Source organism: Stomoxys calcitrans, chromosome 5, assembly GCF_963082655.1.
Source record: "Stomoxys calcitrans chromosome 5, idStoCalc2.1, whole genome shotgun sequence".
Classification (NCBI taxonomy): domain Eukaryota; kingdom Metazoa; phylum Arthropoda; class Insecta; order Diptera; family Muscidae; genus Stomoxys; species Stomoxys calcitrans.
This window is the reverse complement of record NC_081556.1, coordinates 148,303,387-148,319,565: the sequence shown is the minus strand read 5'-3', so window position 1 is coordinate 148,319,565 and position 16,179 is coordinate 148,303,387. Positions and strand designations below refer to the sequence as shown.

At 40.2% G+C, this 16,179-nt stretch overlaps 1 protein-coding gene across 4 annotated transcripts in view; it reads left to right on the top strand.

The window, feature by feature from the left end:
- Positions 1-16,179, top strand: part of LOC106086502 (potassium channel subfamily T member 1) — a 692,064-nt gene that overhangs the window by 600,478 nt on the left and 75,407 nt on the right. For all 4 annotated transcript variants that reach the window (XM_059370099.1, XM_059370100.1, XM_059370101.1 and 1 more), the window contains exons 6-13: positions 1-20; positions 124-218; positions 370-553; positions 4,577-4,840; positions 9,067-9,245; positions 9,557-9,697; positions 15,112-15,261; positions 15,360-15,568. The exon at positions 1-20 is cut by the window's left edge and continues 64 nt beyond it. In XM_059370099.1, the coding sequence (XP_059226082.1) occupies positions 1-20; positions 124-218; positions 370-553; positions 4,577-4,840; positions 9,067-9,245; positions 9,557-9,697; positions 15,112-15,261; positions 15,360-15,568 (1,242 nt within the window). The remainder of the gene's footprint in view (positions 21-123; positions 219-369; positions 554-4,576; positions 4,841-9,066; positions 9,246-9,556; positions 9,698-15,111; positions 15,262-15,359; positions 15,569-16,179) is intronic.

The following is a 16,179-nucleotide window of genomic DNA, read 5'->3' as shown; positions in this document are numbered from 1 at the left end:
GTTCATTGGAGAACATGTTCGTGAGTATCATAAATTAGTTGTATTCAACTTGAAATTGTCATCATGGCTATTTTGTATAGTACCATATTAAAAATGTCTCTTTCTCCTGCCCCGGCATTTTAGAACGATTTACATCGAGCCATGCAAAAATCACAGTCCGCCTTGTCACAACAATTGACAATACTGTCTGCCACATTGTTGTGTTTGGTCTTCACCAGGTAAGTTAAGGTCACACCAGTGTTTTTGTTTAGAGCGACATCATGTCTTTGTAATATATCCTTTTTGTCTCTCTTCTCTCTCTCTCTCTTTCTCGCTGTCACCTGACAAATCTCCCCCATTTTTTTGTCTTGTTTGTTTCCACTTCATTAGCGTTTGTGGCATACAACATTTTCAACGTGCCGGTCATCGCCACTTGAATTTATTTCAATCCACCTACTATGTGGTGGTCACCTTTTCGACGGTGGGCTACGGTGATTTTGTTCCCGACATTTGGCCATCACAATTGTACATGGTCATTATGATATGTGTGGCACTAATTGTTTTACCAACACAGGTGAGTTAACTTTGAAAACTTTGGTGGGGTGTAAACGACCGACCGACAACGCCGGACATAGAACTCAGACATAGCACCTCGCCTCCATACACAATCATCCTGTACCACAGTACTTGACCAAGAAGGGACAGGCTTTCATTGGAACTTATGTATGTTGTGTTAAGGACATTTTATAAAAATATGACAGGCCATTGATAATGAAATGAGTTGTATAAAATATGATAGAATCTAAGATAGAACCGTAGGTTTTGCATATACACAGTGGGCATGTGAAGAATAGTTATTACTTAACCAAATGTTTATGAACATTTTAATTTGTCTTTGTATATTTTTTCCACAGAAATATGGGTTTAAGACCCTATGAATAAAATACATCACTAGGTTTCCATCCCGTTCTGAGTTGAGCAGAACGGGTGTCTGTCCTTCCGTTCGTCTGTCCTTGTGTGTGTCTGTCCTGTCGTCCATCTGTAACTCCGTCCGTCTGATTTTCTGACTGTTTGTTCTTCCATCCGTATTTTCTTAAGGTCATCTGCCCTTCCGTCTACCTATCCCAGCGTTCATATGTCCCTCCTTCCGTCCATCTGTGCATCCGTCCATCCTTCTATGCATCCACCTCTCCCTGAATCTTTCTGTCCTTCCTACCATCTGCCCGTCTATCCTTCTGCACGTCTTTCCTATAAATTAGGTCACCATCCCATTCTGAATTGAGCTGGCCGGGTGTCTGTCCTTCCGTCCGTCTGTCCTGTCGTCCATCTGTACCTCCGTCCGTCTGACTTTCTGACTGTTTGTTCTTCCATCCGTCTTTTCTTGAGTTCATATGCCCTTCCGTCTATCTGTCCCAGCGTTTATATGTCCCTCCGTCCGTCCATCTGAACATCCGTTTGTCCTTCTTTGCATCCACCTCTCCCTCAATCTTAATGTCCTTCCTACCATCTGCACGTCTTTCCGTCCGTATGTCCCTCCGTCCATCTGCCCATCTGTGCTTGCGTCCGTCCGTCCATCTGTGTATCCGTCCGTCTGTCTATGCATGCATCCGCTGTCCGTCCTTTTTTCCATCTGCCCATAATTCTTTCTGTCCATCCATACTTCTGTACGTCTTTCCCTCTGTCCGTCCATCTGTGTATCCGTCCGTCCGTCTGTGCATCCATTCGTTGCCCTCTATCCTTCTGTCCATCTGTACATCTATCCGTTGTCCGTCTATCCTTTTGTCCGTCTGTGCCTTCCTGCGTCTATCCTTTCGTCCGTTCATCTCTCTTTCCACCTGTTTTTACGTCCATCTTCCCCTTCGTCCGTCTATACTTCCTTCCATCCGTCCATCTGTCCTTCCGTTCTTCTATCCTTCCGTCAATCTATCCGTCTGTTCTTCCATCTGTGTGTCCTTAATTTCACCTGTACCTGCGTCGGCGTACCCTTCCATTCGTCCACACATCCTCCTGTCCATCTGTCTATCCATCCGTCCGTCCATCCTTTCGTCTTCCGTCCGTCTCTCCTTCCATCCGTCTGTCCTTTCATCCATCTGCTCTTCCGTCCTTTCGTCCACCTATACTTCCATCTACCTATCCCTGTCCCTCCCTCCGTCTATCTATGTATCCGTCCGTCTGTCCCTCTATCGATCTGTTCGTACATCCATCTTCCCTTTCGTCCGCCGGTACTTACTACCATCCGTTCATCTGTACTTCCGTTCTTCTGTCCTACCGTCCATCTATCCGTCTGTTTTTCCATCTGTCTGTCCTTAAGTCAGCCTGCAAGTACAGATCTGCCTGTCCTTCCTTCCGTCCGTCTATCCCCCGTCCATTCGTCTATCCTTCCTCCCGTCTGTCCTTCCTCCCGTCTGTCCTTCCATCCCACTGTCCTTCCATCCCTCTGTCCTTTCATCCGTCTGTTCATCTGGAGTTTCGTCCATCTGTACTTCCGTCTACCTGTCCTTTCGTTCACCAGTCCTTTCCTCCGTCCATCTGTGTATCTAACCGTCTGTGCATCCATTCGTTGTCCGTCTGTGCATTCGTGCGTCTATACTTCCGTCCGTCTGTTCCTCTACCCATCTGTCCTTATGTTCATCTTCCCTTTCCTCCGTCTGCACTTCCGTGCATCTGTACTTTTTTTCGTCTAACCTTACGTCCATCTGTACGTCTGTTCATCCATCTGCCTGTGATTAAAGTCACCTATACTTCCATCAGTCCGTCTATCGGTCTGTCCATCCTTCCGTCCGTCTATCCTTTCAATCGTCCGTCGTTTCGTCCATCTATACTTCTGTCCACCTGTCCCTTCGTCCCTCTGTCCTTCCCTCTATCTGTCCCTCTGTCCATCTTTACCTCTGCCCATCTATTCTTTCGACCTTCCATCTGTGTATCCGTCCGTCCGTCTGTGCATCCATCTGTTGTCCGTATATCCTTCTGTCCGTCTATCTTTCCATCTGTCTGTGCACTCATACGTCTATCCCTCCATTCGTCTGTCCCTCTATCTATCAGTCCTTACGTCCATTTTCCCCTTCGTCCGTCTGCACTTCCGTCCATCTGCACTTCCGTCCATCTGCACTTCCGTCCATCTGCACTTCCGTCCATCTGTACTTCCGTTCGACTGTCTTTCCGTCCATCTGTCCGCCTGTTCTGTCCTTCCATCATTCCGTCTATCTTCCCGTCCGTCTGCCTGTTCATCCATCCGTCTATCTTTGCGTCCGTCTATCCTTTTATCCGTCTATCCTTTAATCCATCTATACTTCTGTCTACCTGACCTTCCGTGCGTCTGTCTTTTCGTCCCTCTGTCCTTCCATCCGTCAGTCCTTCTGTCCGTCTAACCTTCTGTCGGTCTGTGCATCTGTGTTTCGATACTTCCTTTGTCCGTCGGCCCTTCCGTCTGTCTGTCCCTTTGTCCGTCGGTCCTTTCGACCATCTGTCCTTCCTTCCGTTCGTCTGTCCTTCCATCTGTCTGTTCTTACGTCCGTCTATCCTTCCGTTCATCTGAATCGGTCTGACCTTCTCTCGTTCATATAATAAAATTATAATCAGCCTAAACAAACTTTATCCTTAAATTCTTATTTCATGATAAATTTTTACAAAATTTAGCCCACTGTGCAGATGATGTCATAGCGTTATCTCCAATAAACATTTATATAGGTCATATCTGTCATTGACAATAAAGAGATGATTAAGGCAATGGACAGCAGATAGCAAACAAGCCAATGAATCCTTAAATTGAACATAAAAATATTTACCTAAATTAAGCAAATTTTCTTTCTCACTCTCTCTTTGATTTTCTCTTGGAAATTTACACAAAACTTAATAAATGAATGCCTGACTATCGTTTGAAGCTTAAAGTTTGTCTATCAATCATGGTAACTTTTCAAAGTGTCAAATTCCAAAGAAATAGCCAATAAATTTTTATTGCCAGAACTAGAAAAGATAAAAAAGGAACAAAAATTAGGAATCGTGCAAAAACTTTACATTTTCAAAAAAAGAAAAAAAAAAAATTGACTAGATGCTAGACTACATAAAAAGACTTCATTTTGCTACATGTGTTGGAACTTCTTTAACCCATTTTCGACAGATATCACTGAATGTACCTTTTATTTAGCAGGGAACCGAAAGCTTCTTATATGTAAAGATTCAAAGCCACAAAAAGGGGTAATGGTCTAAGATGGGTTAAGATTCAGTTTTTTTTTTTTGCTGGTTTATCACCAAAAGTTGAAAACAGTAGGAAAATTTGGTACTGAACAAGGACACTTTTATTGCCTGGCATTTGCTTTCTTTTTTTTTTCTTTGTTACTGCCGTTTGGCATTTTGCAATCACTCACAGAACACCAACAAAGAACTTCCCCGAAACTTTCCTATGACTTTTGACCTATTTTTTGCGAGAGTGCCATTGCCATGCTGCAGCATCGTCATCATTAATTCCACAATTCAAACTGACAAAAGAACTAGAAATTGTGCAAGTTTAGTAATTTTTTGGTTTTGTTGCTGTTGTTGTTGTCAGATTTTACTTAGAATTTTGTTTTACACTTCTTCTTCCTGTCTTGTCTTTTGTTAGTTTGAACAATTGGCCTTCACCTGGATGGAACGTCAAAAGTTAGGCGGCAGCTATTCCTCACATCGTGCCCAAAGCGAAAAGCATGTGGTGGTGTGTTCAACAACCTTGCATGCGGACACCATTATGGATTTCCTCAATGAATTCTATGCCCATCCCCTGCTGCAGGACTACTATGTGGTGCTACTAAGTCCCATGGAATTGGACACAACGATGCGTATGATATTGCAGGTGCCAATATGGGCTCAGCGTGTCATTTATATACAGGTGAGTATTTGCAAAGCAAAGAAAAGATTACTACAAGTTAGAGATTTTTTCCTTGATGGAAAGATTTTGGCAATGATAATTTCGAGGCTAGGAGATAGGATATTAAAATTAAGGATGATTTAAATTTGAATAATCATCGATTGAATATTTTTGGATAAAACCTATTTTTAAAATATTGATGCTAAGAAAAGGATTTTCTTTGAAATATGAAAAATTTCCTAATATCTAGTAAAAACTCATTCACCATAAGAAATATTTCCTTAAAATCCGGAAAATTGGGAACTTAATCTAATGTCTTTATATTTGGCTCAAATCATAAAAGTTGGGACAATATTTATTTCAGTGTTAGAAAATGATTGATGTTTAGGACTAGTAATAGATAATTGATGATGAGGATGGATACGAAAAGACTGATTGATGATTGATGGTTGGAGTTTGATGATAATTTTATAGTGATGATTGACGATTAAATAGTGAAAATCTAAGATTATGAGGAATGATACCTAACAGATTATGCTAGGAGTTTAATGATAATTAAATATTGATTGATGATTGATCAAATGCCTGGTGAAAATTGAAGATTAACAAGTAAAAGCTTGTTAAGTTCGGCCGGGCTGAATCTTATATACCCTCGATGAAGGATGATATTTGTCAAGTTCTTTGAATGACTTTTTCTAACATATATCTAATAACTAACTAACATATATGAGCTATATCATGTTATTGACTGATATGGGCCGTTAGAAGTCATAAAATATATCACCAAAATTTCAAACAAATCGAGTAATAGTTGCGCCCCCTTTAGAGGCAAATTTGCCCATGAACATTCCATTAAGGAACAGGGACAAACTTCTCACATATTAATGAGTGCCACCCAATTCAATTTTAAGCTCAATGAGCTGAAACCACCATAGTGCGGAGGTTAGCATGTCCACCTATCATGCTGAACGCCTGGGTTCGAATCCTGACGAAACCAACAGAAAAAATTTTCAGCGGTGGTTTTCCCCTCCTAATGCTGCCAACATTTGTGAGGTACTGTGCCATGTAAAACTTCTCTCCAAAAAGGTGTCGCACTGCGGTACGCCGTTCGGACTCGGCTATAAAAAGTAGGTCCCTTATCTCCCAATTTGACTTCTTAAGTCCTTACAAACCGCAATTTTTATCCGATTTAACTGAAATTTTGCATGTATTGTTCTGTTATGACTTTTAACAGCTGTACTGAGTAAAGTCCAAATTGGCCTAAAACCTGGTATAGCTCCTATATGAACGAATATGCCGATTTGACTTCTTTAGTCTTTACAAGCCCCAATTTTTGTCAGATTTGGATGAAATTTTGCATGCGATGTTCTGCTACGACTTCGAATAACTAACCGAAGTACGGTCCAAATCAGTCTATTACCTGATATAGCTCCCATATAAACCGATCTGATGATTTGACTTCTTGAGCCCTTACAGGTAGCAATTTTACCCGATTTGGCTGAAATTTTGCGTGCGGAGTTCTGTTACGACTTCCAACAACTGTGCCAAGTACGGTCCGAATCAGTCTATAACTTGATATAGCTCCCATATAAACCAATCTCCCGATTTAACTTCTTGAGTCCTTGCAAGCTGACATTTTGCATGTGATATTCTGTTACGACTTCCAATAACTAACCGAAGTACGGTCCAAATCAGTCTATAACCTGATATAGCTCCCATTTAAAACGGTCGCTCGATTATCCTTGTTCGGTTCCTAGAAGCTTAAATTTTTTCTGGTTTGACAGAAGTTTGGTATGTAGAATAAAAGTATGCCCTTCAACTAAATTTAGTTTGTAAACATTTTTAGCAGAATCCATGGTGGTGGGTTCCCAATATTCGGTCCGGCCGAAATTAGCACTCTATTACTTGTTAATATTAAGAAAAAGTAGTTGATCACGGCGATCATGGTGGTACACACAAACCGGAACGACCAAAAGCCCGATTGAAAGACCAAATTGTGAAAGGCATTTCTAAACTTGGTGTCAGAGATTTCAGAAGAGACGCTTGGAACGCTATTCAAAGTTCGGCTAATGGGACAAATGTTCTGTCAATAAAATGCCCCTCTGTGTCGTGCCCTGGCCAATTTCTCCTTTATATATACATATATGTCATGGGATGTACAATTTATCCACCTGTTCCTGTTCTTGGTTTATCCAGTCTTATACGACCCGGTTCACCCAGTACTGGGCTAAGAATTGGATCAGTGTGTCTGTTCGCACATTGTTAAAAGCCCCCTCGATATTAAGGCATACCGCAAAGACCTATGTGCCGGACAGTCTTGACCGAACTACCTATGACATAGGCATGCTGTTTGTATTTTAGCAGTTCCCTGGAAATCCTACTCTTTGTCATGGTTATTGTTGTAGCCACATTTGCATGTAGAGGTGGTGATACTCCTCAAGCTCCTGTAAGCGATTAAGCTCATGTCGGTCTATACGACCGATCGCCGCGGGAACATGATGATGATTGCATATTTAAAGGCGCCAATATCTCGCCTTGTCATATCGAGCATCATAGACATTCAGTTTTTTAGCAAAATCTGGTGCCACCCGGCCTATCACTGAGAGTCGCCACTCGATACCGCTGATTGTCAGCGACTGCAGTTGCAGCTACTCCATATAAGGAGTATTCAACTATCCAAAACCTGTAGACTCGCCCGTTAGCTCCCAGCTAAACTTCTCGTGATAACGATGAACACCCCAGAGATTGGAACTCAAAGTTGTAGGCTGTGTGACGCCCATGATGATACCATGATATTGACAATAAGTTAAATGGTTTAAGTAGGAAGAACGTAAGGCTTATATGTCCGTAGACATTTGGTGTCATATAACTTGCCCTGCCGGGTTTGGGTCTAAAAACCACCCTTCCCTCCTGCCAGGCTTTCCGAGTATATTCAAGTCCTAGTCACGTTGTGAAAATAATGGCCAGATGGGGCGTCAGATAGCCGACCTTCTTCTGTAGTAACGCCAGACCTTTGGTGTCGCATAACTTTCCTTGCGGGGCTTGAGTATAAATACCGTCCTTTGCCTCCTACCAGGCTTTCCAAGTATATTCAATCGTAGTCACGATGTGAATATAATGGCCAGATGGGGCGCCAGGTAATCGTCCTCCTTGTGTAGTAACACCGGAAATATTCCATCAGGTCCCGATGACTTAAATGGTTGGAAGCTCCTCAAGGCTTCCTTTACCATAAATTCTGTTACGATAATTCTTCGACCAACCTCATTATTCAATGATTCCGATGTCTCCGTGAGTCCCATCGAATCTTGTCCTCCGTTGTCTCTGCTCTCACTCCCATGTCGTCTACTAACGTTTCAGTGTGGACTTGGGTTTCTGAGCGAAGCCTTTTCATCTTTGCGACATCATTAACGGCCTGTTCGCAGAAAAGCTTCCAGGAGGCACGTTTTGCTGCTCTGATCATCTTATTTTATTCTTATTCGGGGGAGTTTTATCAAGACGACCCCAATCATTGGACCTAAAAAGAATTTTTTGTGGAAAATTTCTTAAAAATTAAATTTGAACTTGCAAATTTCCTCAAAATTAGGTTTTTAGAGAACATCTCATATAAATTCGATTTAATGAAAACATTTTGCAATTTGAGAAATTAATAAAAAAAATTCAACTGAATATGAAAAAAATTTAATTAATAAAAATTAAATTTGATAAAAAAAAAAATGTTATTGCCTCTTTGAGATGAACCTTGGACCATATCAGGGTACCTTTCTTTGAGCGCAATAAGAAAGGAGACCACCAACCGCCAATATTTCTACTAAAAAGAACATCTAGCATTAGCAAAGATCCATGCTTCTATCATTGTGCATGTTATCCTTTTGGGGCTAAGCGGACTGATAACGAACCTTTTGGTCAGCTTCGAAATCGCCATCTCCATGGACATTTTATATTAAACACAATTATCATAAAAATTCGTCTACTTGCCTATTCCAAGCCAGGAAATGGCCAAAAAAAGATATTTCAATTTGCCCACCTTCATGTGTTCAGATATCCATAAATATTTGTAGTTGCAAACATAGCACACATCATTATGTGGCTGACCACAGTTAATTAACTTCAACCATTGTTGCCATATCCGCCTTCGTAATGTTTAATCATTCATTACTCTTTAGCATTGTTCTGTGTTTTCTGGTCTTTTGCTTGGTTTTCTTTAATTTCCTGATATTATTTTTTTTATTATTATTTCTCTCCAACAGGGATCCTGTTTAAAGGATGGCGATTTGGCGCGGGCACGCATGAATGAGGCTGAGGCCTGTTTCATATTGGCCGCACGCAACTATGCCGATAAGACTGCTGCGGATGAGCACACGATATTGCGTTCGTGGGCTGTTAAGGATTTCGCTCCCAATGTGCCGCAATATGTGCAGATATTCAGGTAAGTTCTCAGCATCCGCTTAGTAATGCACAAAATACCCACAGCACCCCTCACAAGCCACCATGACCATTGCCTGACCATCCACAGTGGTGGATGGTCATTAGCCAGGCCAAAAGGAAATTTATGTTTCGTTTGTGGTCAGGCGGCAACTACACCAGCAAATGAGTTGTGTGTGTGTGTGTGGATTTACAGCACCTTCCCCAACCCGCAACCCACTACCGGAAACGGTGGTCTTTATGTGTATGTACGTGTGTGTGTGTGTGTGTGTTTGTTACTTAAAGCCTTTGTCTTTCTGGATTTTGTTTTTATAGACCCGAACATAAGCTTCATGTTAAATTCGCTGAACATGTTGTGTGTGAGGACGAATTTAAATATGCTTTGTTGGCAAATAACTGTACATGTCCCGGTGCCAGTACATTAGTGACACTCCTGTTGCATACATCACGGGGCCAGTAAGTATACATTTACAGTTTTCAACTCGAATCAAATAGTACATACATACACATACCAACCGATACATGCATACGAACAAAAGGTAAACCTGAACTATGAACTCAAGCCCGTTGAAAGACAATTTATAAAAAGAGAGCAGTCTGTTTCTGGAGAAAATAAATCAGTTATTGCAGCTTTAATTTCGAATCAAAATTTGGAGTTTTTTGAAAAAAAAAATGGTTTTTCTCCATTCAACAGACTACTCGCTTTAACTAACTATACAGTAATTTATTATACCAAGGTCCATAGAGTCCATCAAATAATCCAAAGGGATGTAGAACAATGTTCAACTTGTTGCTTATGGTAAATAATTGATAGGGAGCACTTGTCTGACTCCAATATAAGCAAATTATGTAATGTTTGCCCTCAAAACAAGGAGGCAAATTATTTCTATTATATAAAACTTGTACTAAAAATGATGTAACCAGTCAATATACTAACTATGACAGGGGTTTCACTACTCCCATTTTCCTCAAGCCTTAGATAACAACAACTTGGTCATGGCCCCGATACTGAACTAATGCAATAACTCTTGCTTTTTGTATTCCCATGATATGCTTGATTTTAATGACCACTGGTCCCTTATTTCATACATCAATTAGTTCAATTTTCAGAGTGGTTTTCTATGTCAGTTTATACCCTTTTTAGGACACCTTTTTGTTGACATTTTCATTATAATCGGTTGGGGTTGTCCATTTTACGTTTCACAAAGCATTTTGACAAATTACTTACTAAGAAGGCTAGAAAAGGGCGTTTGGGGGAATGCCGACTGCTAGTCATATGTAAATATTTTCATAATTCATGCTAATAACAACAATGACGGATGATAAATTTCTTGAGCCTCAAGCCCATACAACAACAAAGGATTGTTTTTTTTTTGGAGGGGGAGGGGGGGTTGATTTTGGTAACTAATTAGTTAATACATTTAAAAGCATTTACCATAGTTGTCACGGCCTGTCTCTTTGTTTTTTGAAGCCAAAACAAACACTTTGGGGAAAAAGGGCTGTGCATTAGCATTTTATTTATTAACAAATATTTTTAAAATGATAAATTAGTGGAGTGTAACAACAACCCCTTTAGCAAAGGCAATTTAGGATTAAAATGAAAATACTTTGCAATAAGGTAAGTGTTGCCATTAAGAAGTTACAAGTAATTATTCCCTAGGCATATAAGAGTAACGCAGATAGGCCAAGGATAAAAACTCAAAAATTAAACATGCATATTTATAATTTAAAATTTAAATTCAACAACAAAACAAAAGAATTTTTAATTCAAAACCAGTAAGGAAAGGCAAAAGTCGGGCGGTGCGACTTTATAATACCCTACACCTACCCTATAAAAAAACAAAAGGCGCTACATCTAATTCTGAAGCAATTTTGACCTCGGTAGATGTATCCAGCTAGATTATTCAAATTTCTATATCAAATTTCAAGCAAACCAAATCTGTTCAAAATGTAATAACCATGGTTGACAAATGACAACAAATTACCCAAAATCTGAGGAAAATATACATGGGAGCTATATCTAAATCTGAACCGATTTCGACCAAACTTTATGGATATTGTGGAAGTCGTCGGCGAAACCAATGTACAAAATTTTGTGAAGATTGGTCAATAAATGCGCTTGCAGTGGGTCTAGGAGTGAAAATCGGGGGACATATATATAGGAGACCTATATCTAAGTCTGAACCGATTTCTATAAAATTCACCAATAATATCGAGAGTCATAAGAAAATCCTTCCTTCCAGAGAAACAGATGACCATTTTATTGCTGTATTACTGCAAATCGGACGAACATATATATGGAAGTTATATACAAATATGAACCGATTTTAATGAAATTCTCTAGTAATATTGAGAGTCATAAGAAAACCCTTTCTACCAAATTTCGAGAGAATCGGTTAACAAGTGACCATTTCATTGCTGTATTACTCCAAATCGGACGAACATATATATGGGAGCTATATCTAAATCTGAACCTATTTCTATGAAACTCACCAGTAACATCGAGAGTCGTAAGAAAATTCCTCCTGCCAAATTTCCAGAGAATCGGTTAACAAATGACCATGTTATTGCTGTATTGCTGCAAATCGGATGAACATATATATGGGAGCTGTATCCAAATCTGAACCGATTTTTATGAAATTCACCAGTAATATCGAGAGTCATAAGAAAATTCTTCCTACCAAATTTCGAGAGAAACGGTTAACAAGTGACCATTTGATTGCTGTATTACTGCAAATCGGACGAACACATATATGGGAGCTATATCCAAATCAGAACCGATTTCTATGAAATTTACCAATAGCATCAAAAGTTATATTAAAATCCTTCCTACCACATTTTCAGAGAAACGGTTAACAAATGACCATTTTATTGCTGTATTACTGCAAATCAGACGAACATATATATGGAAGCTATATCCAACTCTGAACCGATTTTTATGAAATTCACCAGTAACATCGAGAGTCGTAAGAAAACCCCTGCTGTCGAATTTCCAGAGAATCGGTTAACAAATGGCCATTTTATTGCTGTATTACAGCAAATCGGACGAACATATATATGGGAGCTATATCCAAATCTGAACCGATTTCTATGAAATTTACCAGTAATATCGAAAATCATAAGAAAATCCTTCCTGCCAAATTTCGAGAGAATTGGTTAATAAATGACCATTTTATTGCTGTATTACTGCAAATCGGACGAACATATATATGGAAGCTATATCCAAATCTAAACCGATTTTTTCCAATTTCAATAGGCTTTGTCTCTAGGCCGAAAAACATGCCCATACTAAATTTGAAGAAGTTTTGGATGATGACAGACAGACAGACGGACAGACAGACGGACAGACAGACAGACGGACAGACGGACAGACAGACAGACGGACAGACAGACAGACGGACAGACAGACAGACGGACAGGCAGACAGACAGGCAGACGGACAGACGGACAGACGGACAGACGGACAGACGGACAGACGGACAGACAGACAGACAGACAGACAGACAGACAGACAGGCGGACAGACAGACAGACGGACAGACAGACGGACAGACAGACAGACGGACAGACAGACAGACAGACAGACGGACAGACAGACAGACGGACAGACAGACGGACAGACAGACAGACAGACAGTCAGACAGACAGACGGACAGACAGACGGAAAGACAGACGGACAGACAGACGGACAGACAGACAGACGGACAGACAGACGGACAGACAGACGGACGGACAGACAGACAGATGGACAGACAGACGGACAGACGGACAGACAGACAGACGGACAGACAGACGGACAGACAGACGGACAGACAGACAGACGGACAGACAGACGGACAGACAGACGGACAGACGGACAGACAGACGGACAGACAGATGGACAGATAGACGGACAGACAGACGGACAGACAGACGGACAGACAGACGGACAGACAGACGGACAGACAGATGGACAGATAGACGGACAGACAGACGGACAGACAGACGGACAGACAGACGGACAGACAGAGGGACGGATATGGCTAAATCGGATCAAAAAGTGACTCTGAGTCGATCGGTATACTTATCAATGGGTCTTTTTCCCTTCCCTCTGAGTGTTACAAACAAATGCACCAAGTTATAATACCCTGTACCACAGTAGTGGTGTAGGGTGTATTATAATGACTGCTATGACCTTAAACAACTGTACTAAGTAAAGTCCAAATGGGTCTATAACCTCGTATAGCTCCCGTATAAACCGGTTACTAGATTATCCTTGTTCGATTTCTAGAAGCGTTAATTTTTGTGTGTAGAATGAAATTATGCCCTTGAATCCTTGGTGTAGGGTTCCCAAGATTCGGCCTGGCTAAACTTACTTGTTATAGCCTCCACCATAGAATGGGGTTATACTAATTTCGTCATTCTGTTTGTTATACCTCGAAATATGCGTCTAAGACCCCATAAAGTATATACGAGTGTTCTTGGTCGTCGTGACATTTTAAATCGAACTAGCCATGTCCGTCCGTCCGTCTGTCTGTCGAAAGCACCCTAACTTTTGAAGGCGTAAAGCTAGCCGCTTGAAATTTTGCCCAAATACTTCTCATAGGTGTAGATCGGTTGGGATTGTAAATGGGTCAAATCGGTTCATGTTTTGATATAGCTGCCATATAAACCGATATTGGGCCTTGACTTCTTGAGTCTCTAGGGGGCGCAATTCTCGTCCGATTTGACTGAAATTTTGAACGTAGTGTTTTGATATCACTTCCAATTAATGTGGTCAAAATCGGTTCTTTGCCTGATAGAGCTGCCATATAAACCGATCTTGGGTCTTGACTTCTTGAGCCTCTAGAGGGCGCAATTCATATCTGACTTGGCTGTAATTTTGCATGTGGTGTTTTGATATCACTTCCAATAAATGTGGTCAAAATCGGTTCTTTGCCTGATAGAGCTGCCATATAAACCAATCTTGTATCTTGACTTCTTGAGCCGCTAGAGGGCGCAATTATCATCCGATTTGACTGAAATTTAGCACGTAGTATTTTGATATAACTTGCAATAACTGTGCTAAGTATGGTTTAAATCGGTTCATAACCAGATATGGCTGCCATATAAACCGATCTTGGGTCTTGACTTCTTGAGCCTCTAGAGGGCGCAATTCTCGTCCGATTTGGGTGTAATTTTGCATGTGGTATTTTGGTATTACTTCCAATATTTGTTCGAAGTATGGTCCAAATCGGTTCATAATCTGGTATAGGTGCCATATAAACCGATCTTAGGTCTTGACTTCTTGAGCCTCTAGAGGGCGCAATTCTCATCTGATTTGGCTGAAATTTTGCATGAGGTGTTTTGATATGACTTTCAAAAACTGTGATGAATATGGCGCAAATGATACAAAACCTGATATAGCTGCCATATAAACCGATCTGAGATCTTGGCTTCTTTAGCCTCTAGATGGCGCTCATCTCCGATTTAGAACAAATTGTGTACAACCGCTTCTCCCATGACTCAATCGATCTATAGCTTGATACAGCTCCCGTATAACCCGATCTCTCGATTTTGCTTCTTGAGTCCCTACAAGGCGCAATTCTTATCCGAATGAATTCAATTCATTTCTGCTCCGAATCAGACTATAACTTGATATAACTCTAATAGCATAACAGTCCTTATTGATTATTCTTTGTTTGCCTAAAAAGAGATACTGCGCAAAGAACACGACAAATGCGATCCATGGTGGAGGGTATATAAGATTCGGCCCAGCCGAACTAATCACCCCCTTACTGGTTTTAAATTAATATTAAAGGGGAAAACATTTTTTTTTTTATAAATTTTTAAAAATATTTTTTTTATTTAATAATAAAATACTTAAACTAATCCCAAGACTACCTCTTTCAGGGAAGGCCAACAATCACCCGAAGAATGGCATCGCTTATATGGCAAATGTTCAGGCAATGAAATTTATCACATAGTCCTGGGCGATAGCCGTTTCTTCGGCGAGTATGAGGGCAAAAGTTTTACCTATGCCAGTTTTCATTCACATCGAAAGTAAGTGAAACTTTGCATAAGCAAAACTTCAATTAAAACATTTGTTTATTCATGGAATATTTTATTTATCTTAACTTGTTTTCAACTTTGGCGCAAAGGTATGGCGTGGCCTTGGTGGGTGTGCGTCCTGCCCACTTACCCGAATTCTATGAGGATACAATTCTTTTGAATCCTGGCCCCCGGCATATAATGAAGAAGGATGACACCTGCTATTACATGAGCATTACAAAGGAAGAGAACTCCGCATTTGTGGTTAATCAAAATCAACAAAATCAAAATGCGGATCCCAATGCGGCAAAGGAGAATGGTAAGTGCCCCCCCGGATTTTCATCCAAAAAAAAAAAAAAAACAAAATTACCTCCAAAGGCATATACTCTCTTTTGCCATGAGTTTCTGTTTCTAATTCTCTTTCCATTACGATATGAGTTTGAAGATTTTGTTTTTTGGTTTTCTATGTGGTTTTATTGTGTTCATTTTCACTTGAATATATTAAAAAAAAATTCTCTTGAAAAAATTTACCAAAAAAAGAAAAATGTAACAAAAAAAGAATTTAATTAGGAGTTTTAAAGAATGGAAAAAATAAAACACTTTAAGTGATTTGTTGTCCTTCAAATAATGTTTAAAAAAAAATAAATACAGCTACACTTGTAAACCTTAATTTACCACCATTACTACTACTACTGCTAATAGTACTCAGACTACTACTACTACTACTGCTACAATTTACTTACTTACTTGCCTACTATGCTTTTGTGCTGTTTGTATGTATTGTATGCTGCGTGTGCGTGTGTGTGTGTTGTTCGCGCGTTTCCAAGCTTTAATTTATTTAATGTATAAACAAAACCCTCATTCAAAAACACAACAATCAAGGATAATTCCAAGGAAATTTGAAAAACGTTTTAAAAATTCCCAAAAAAA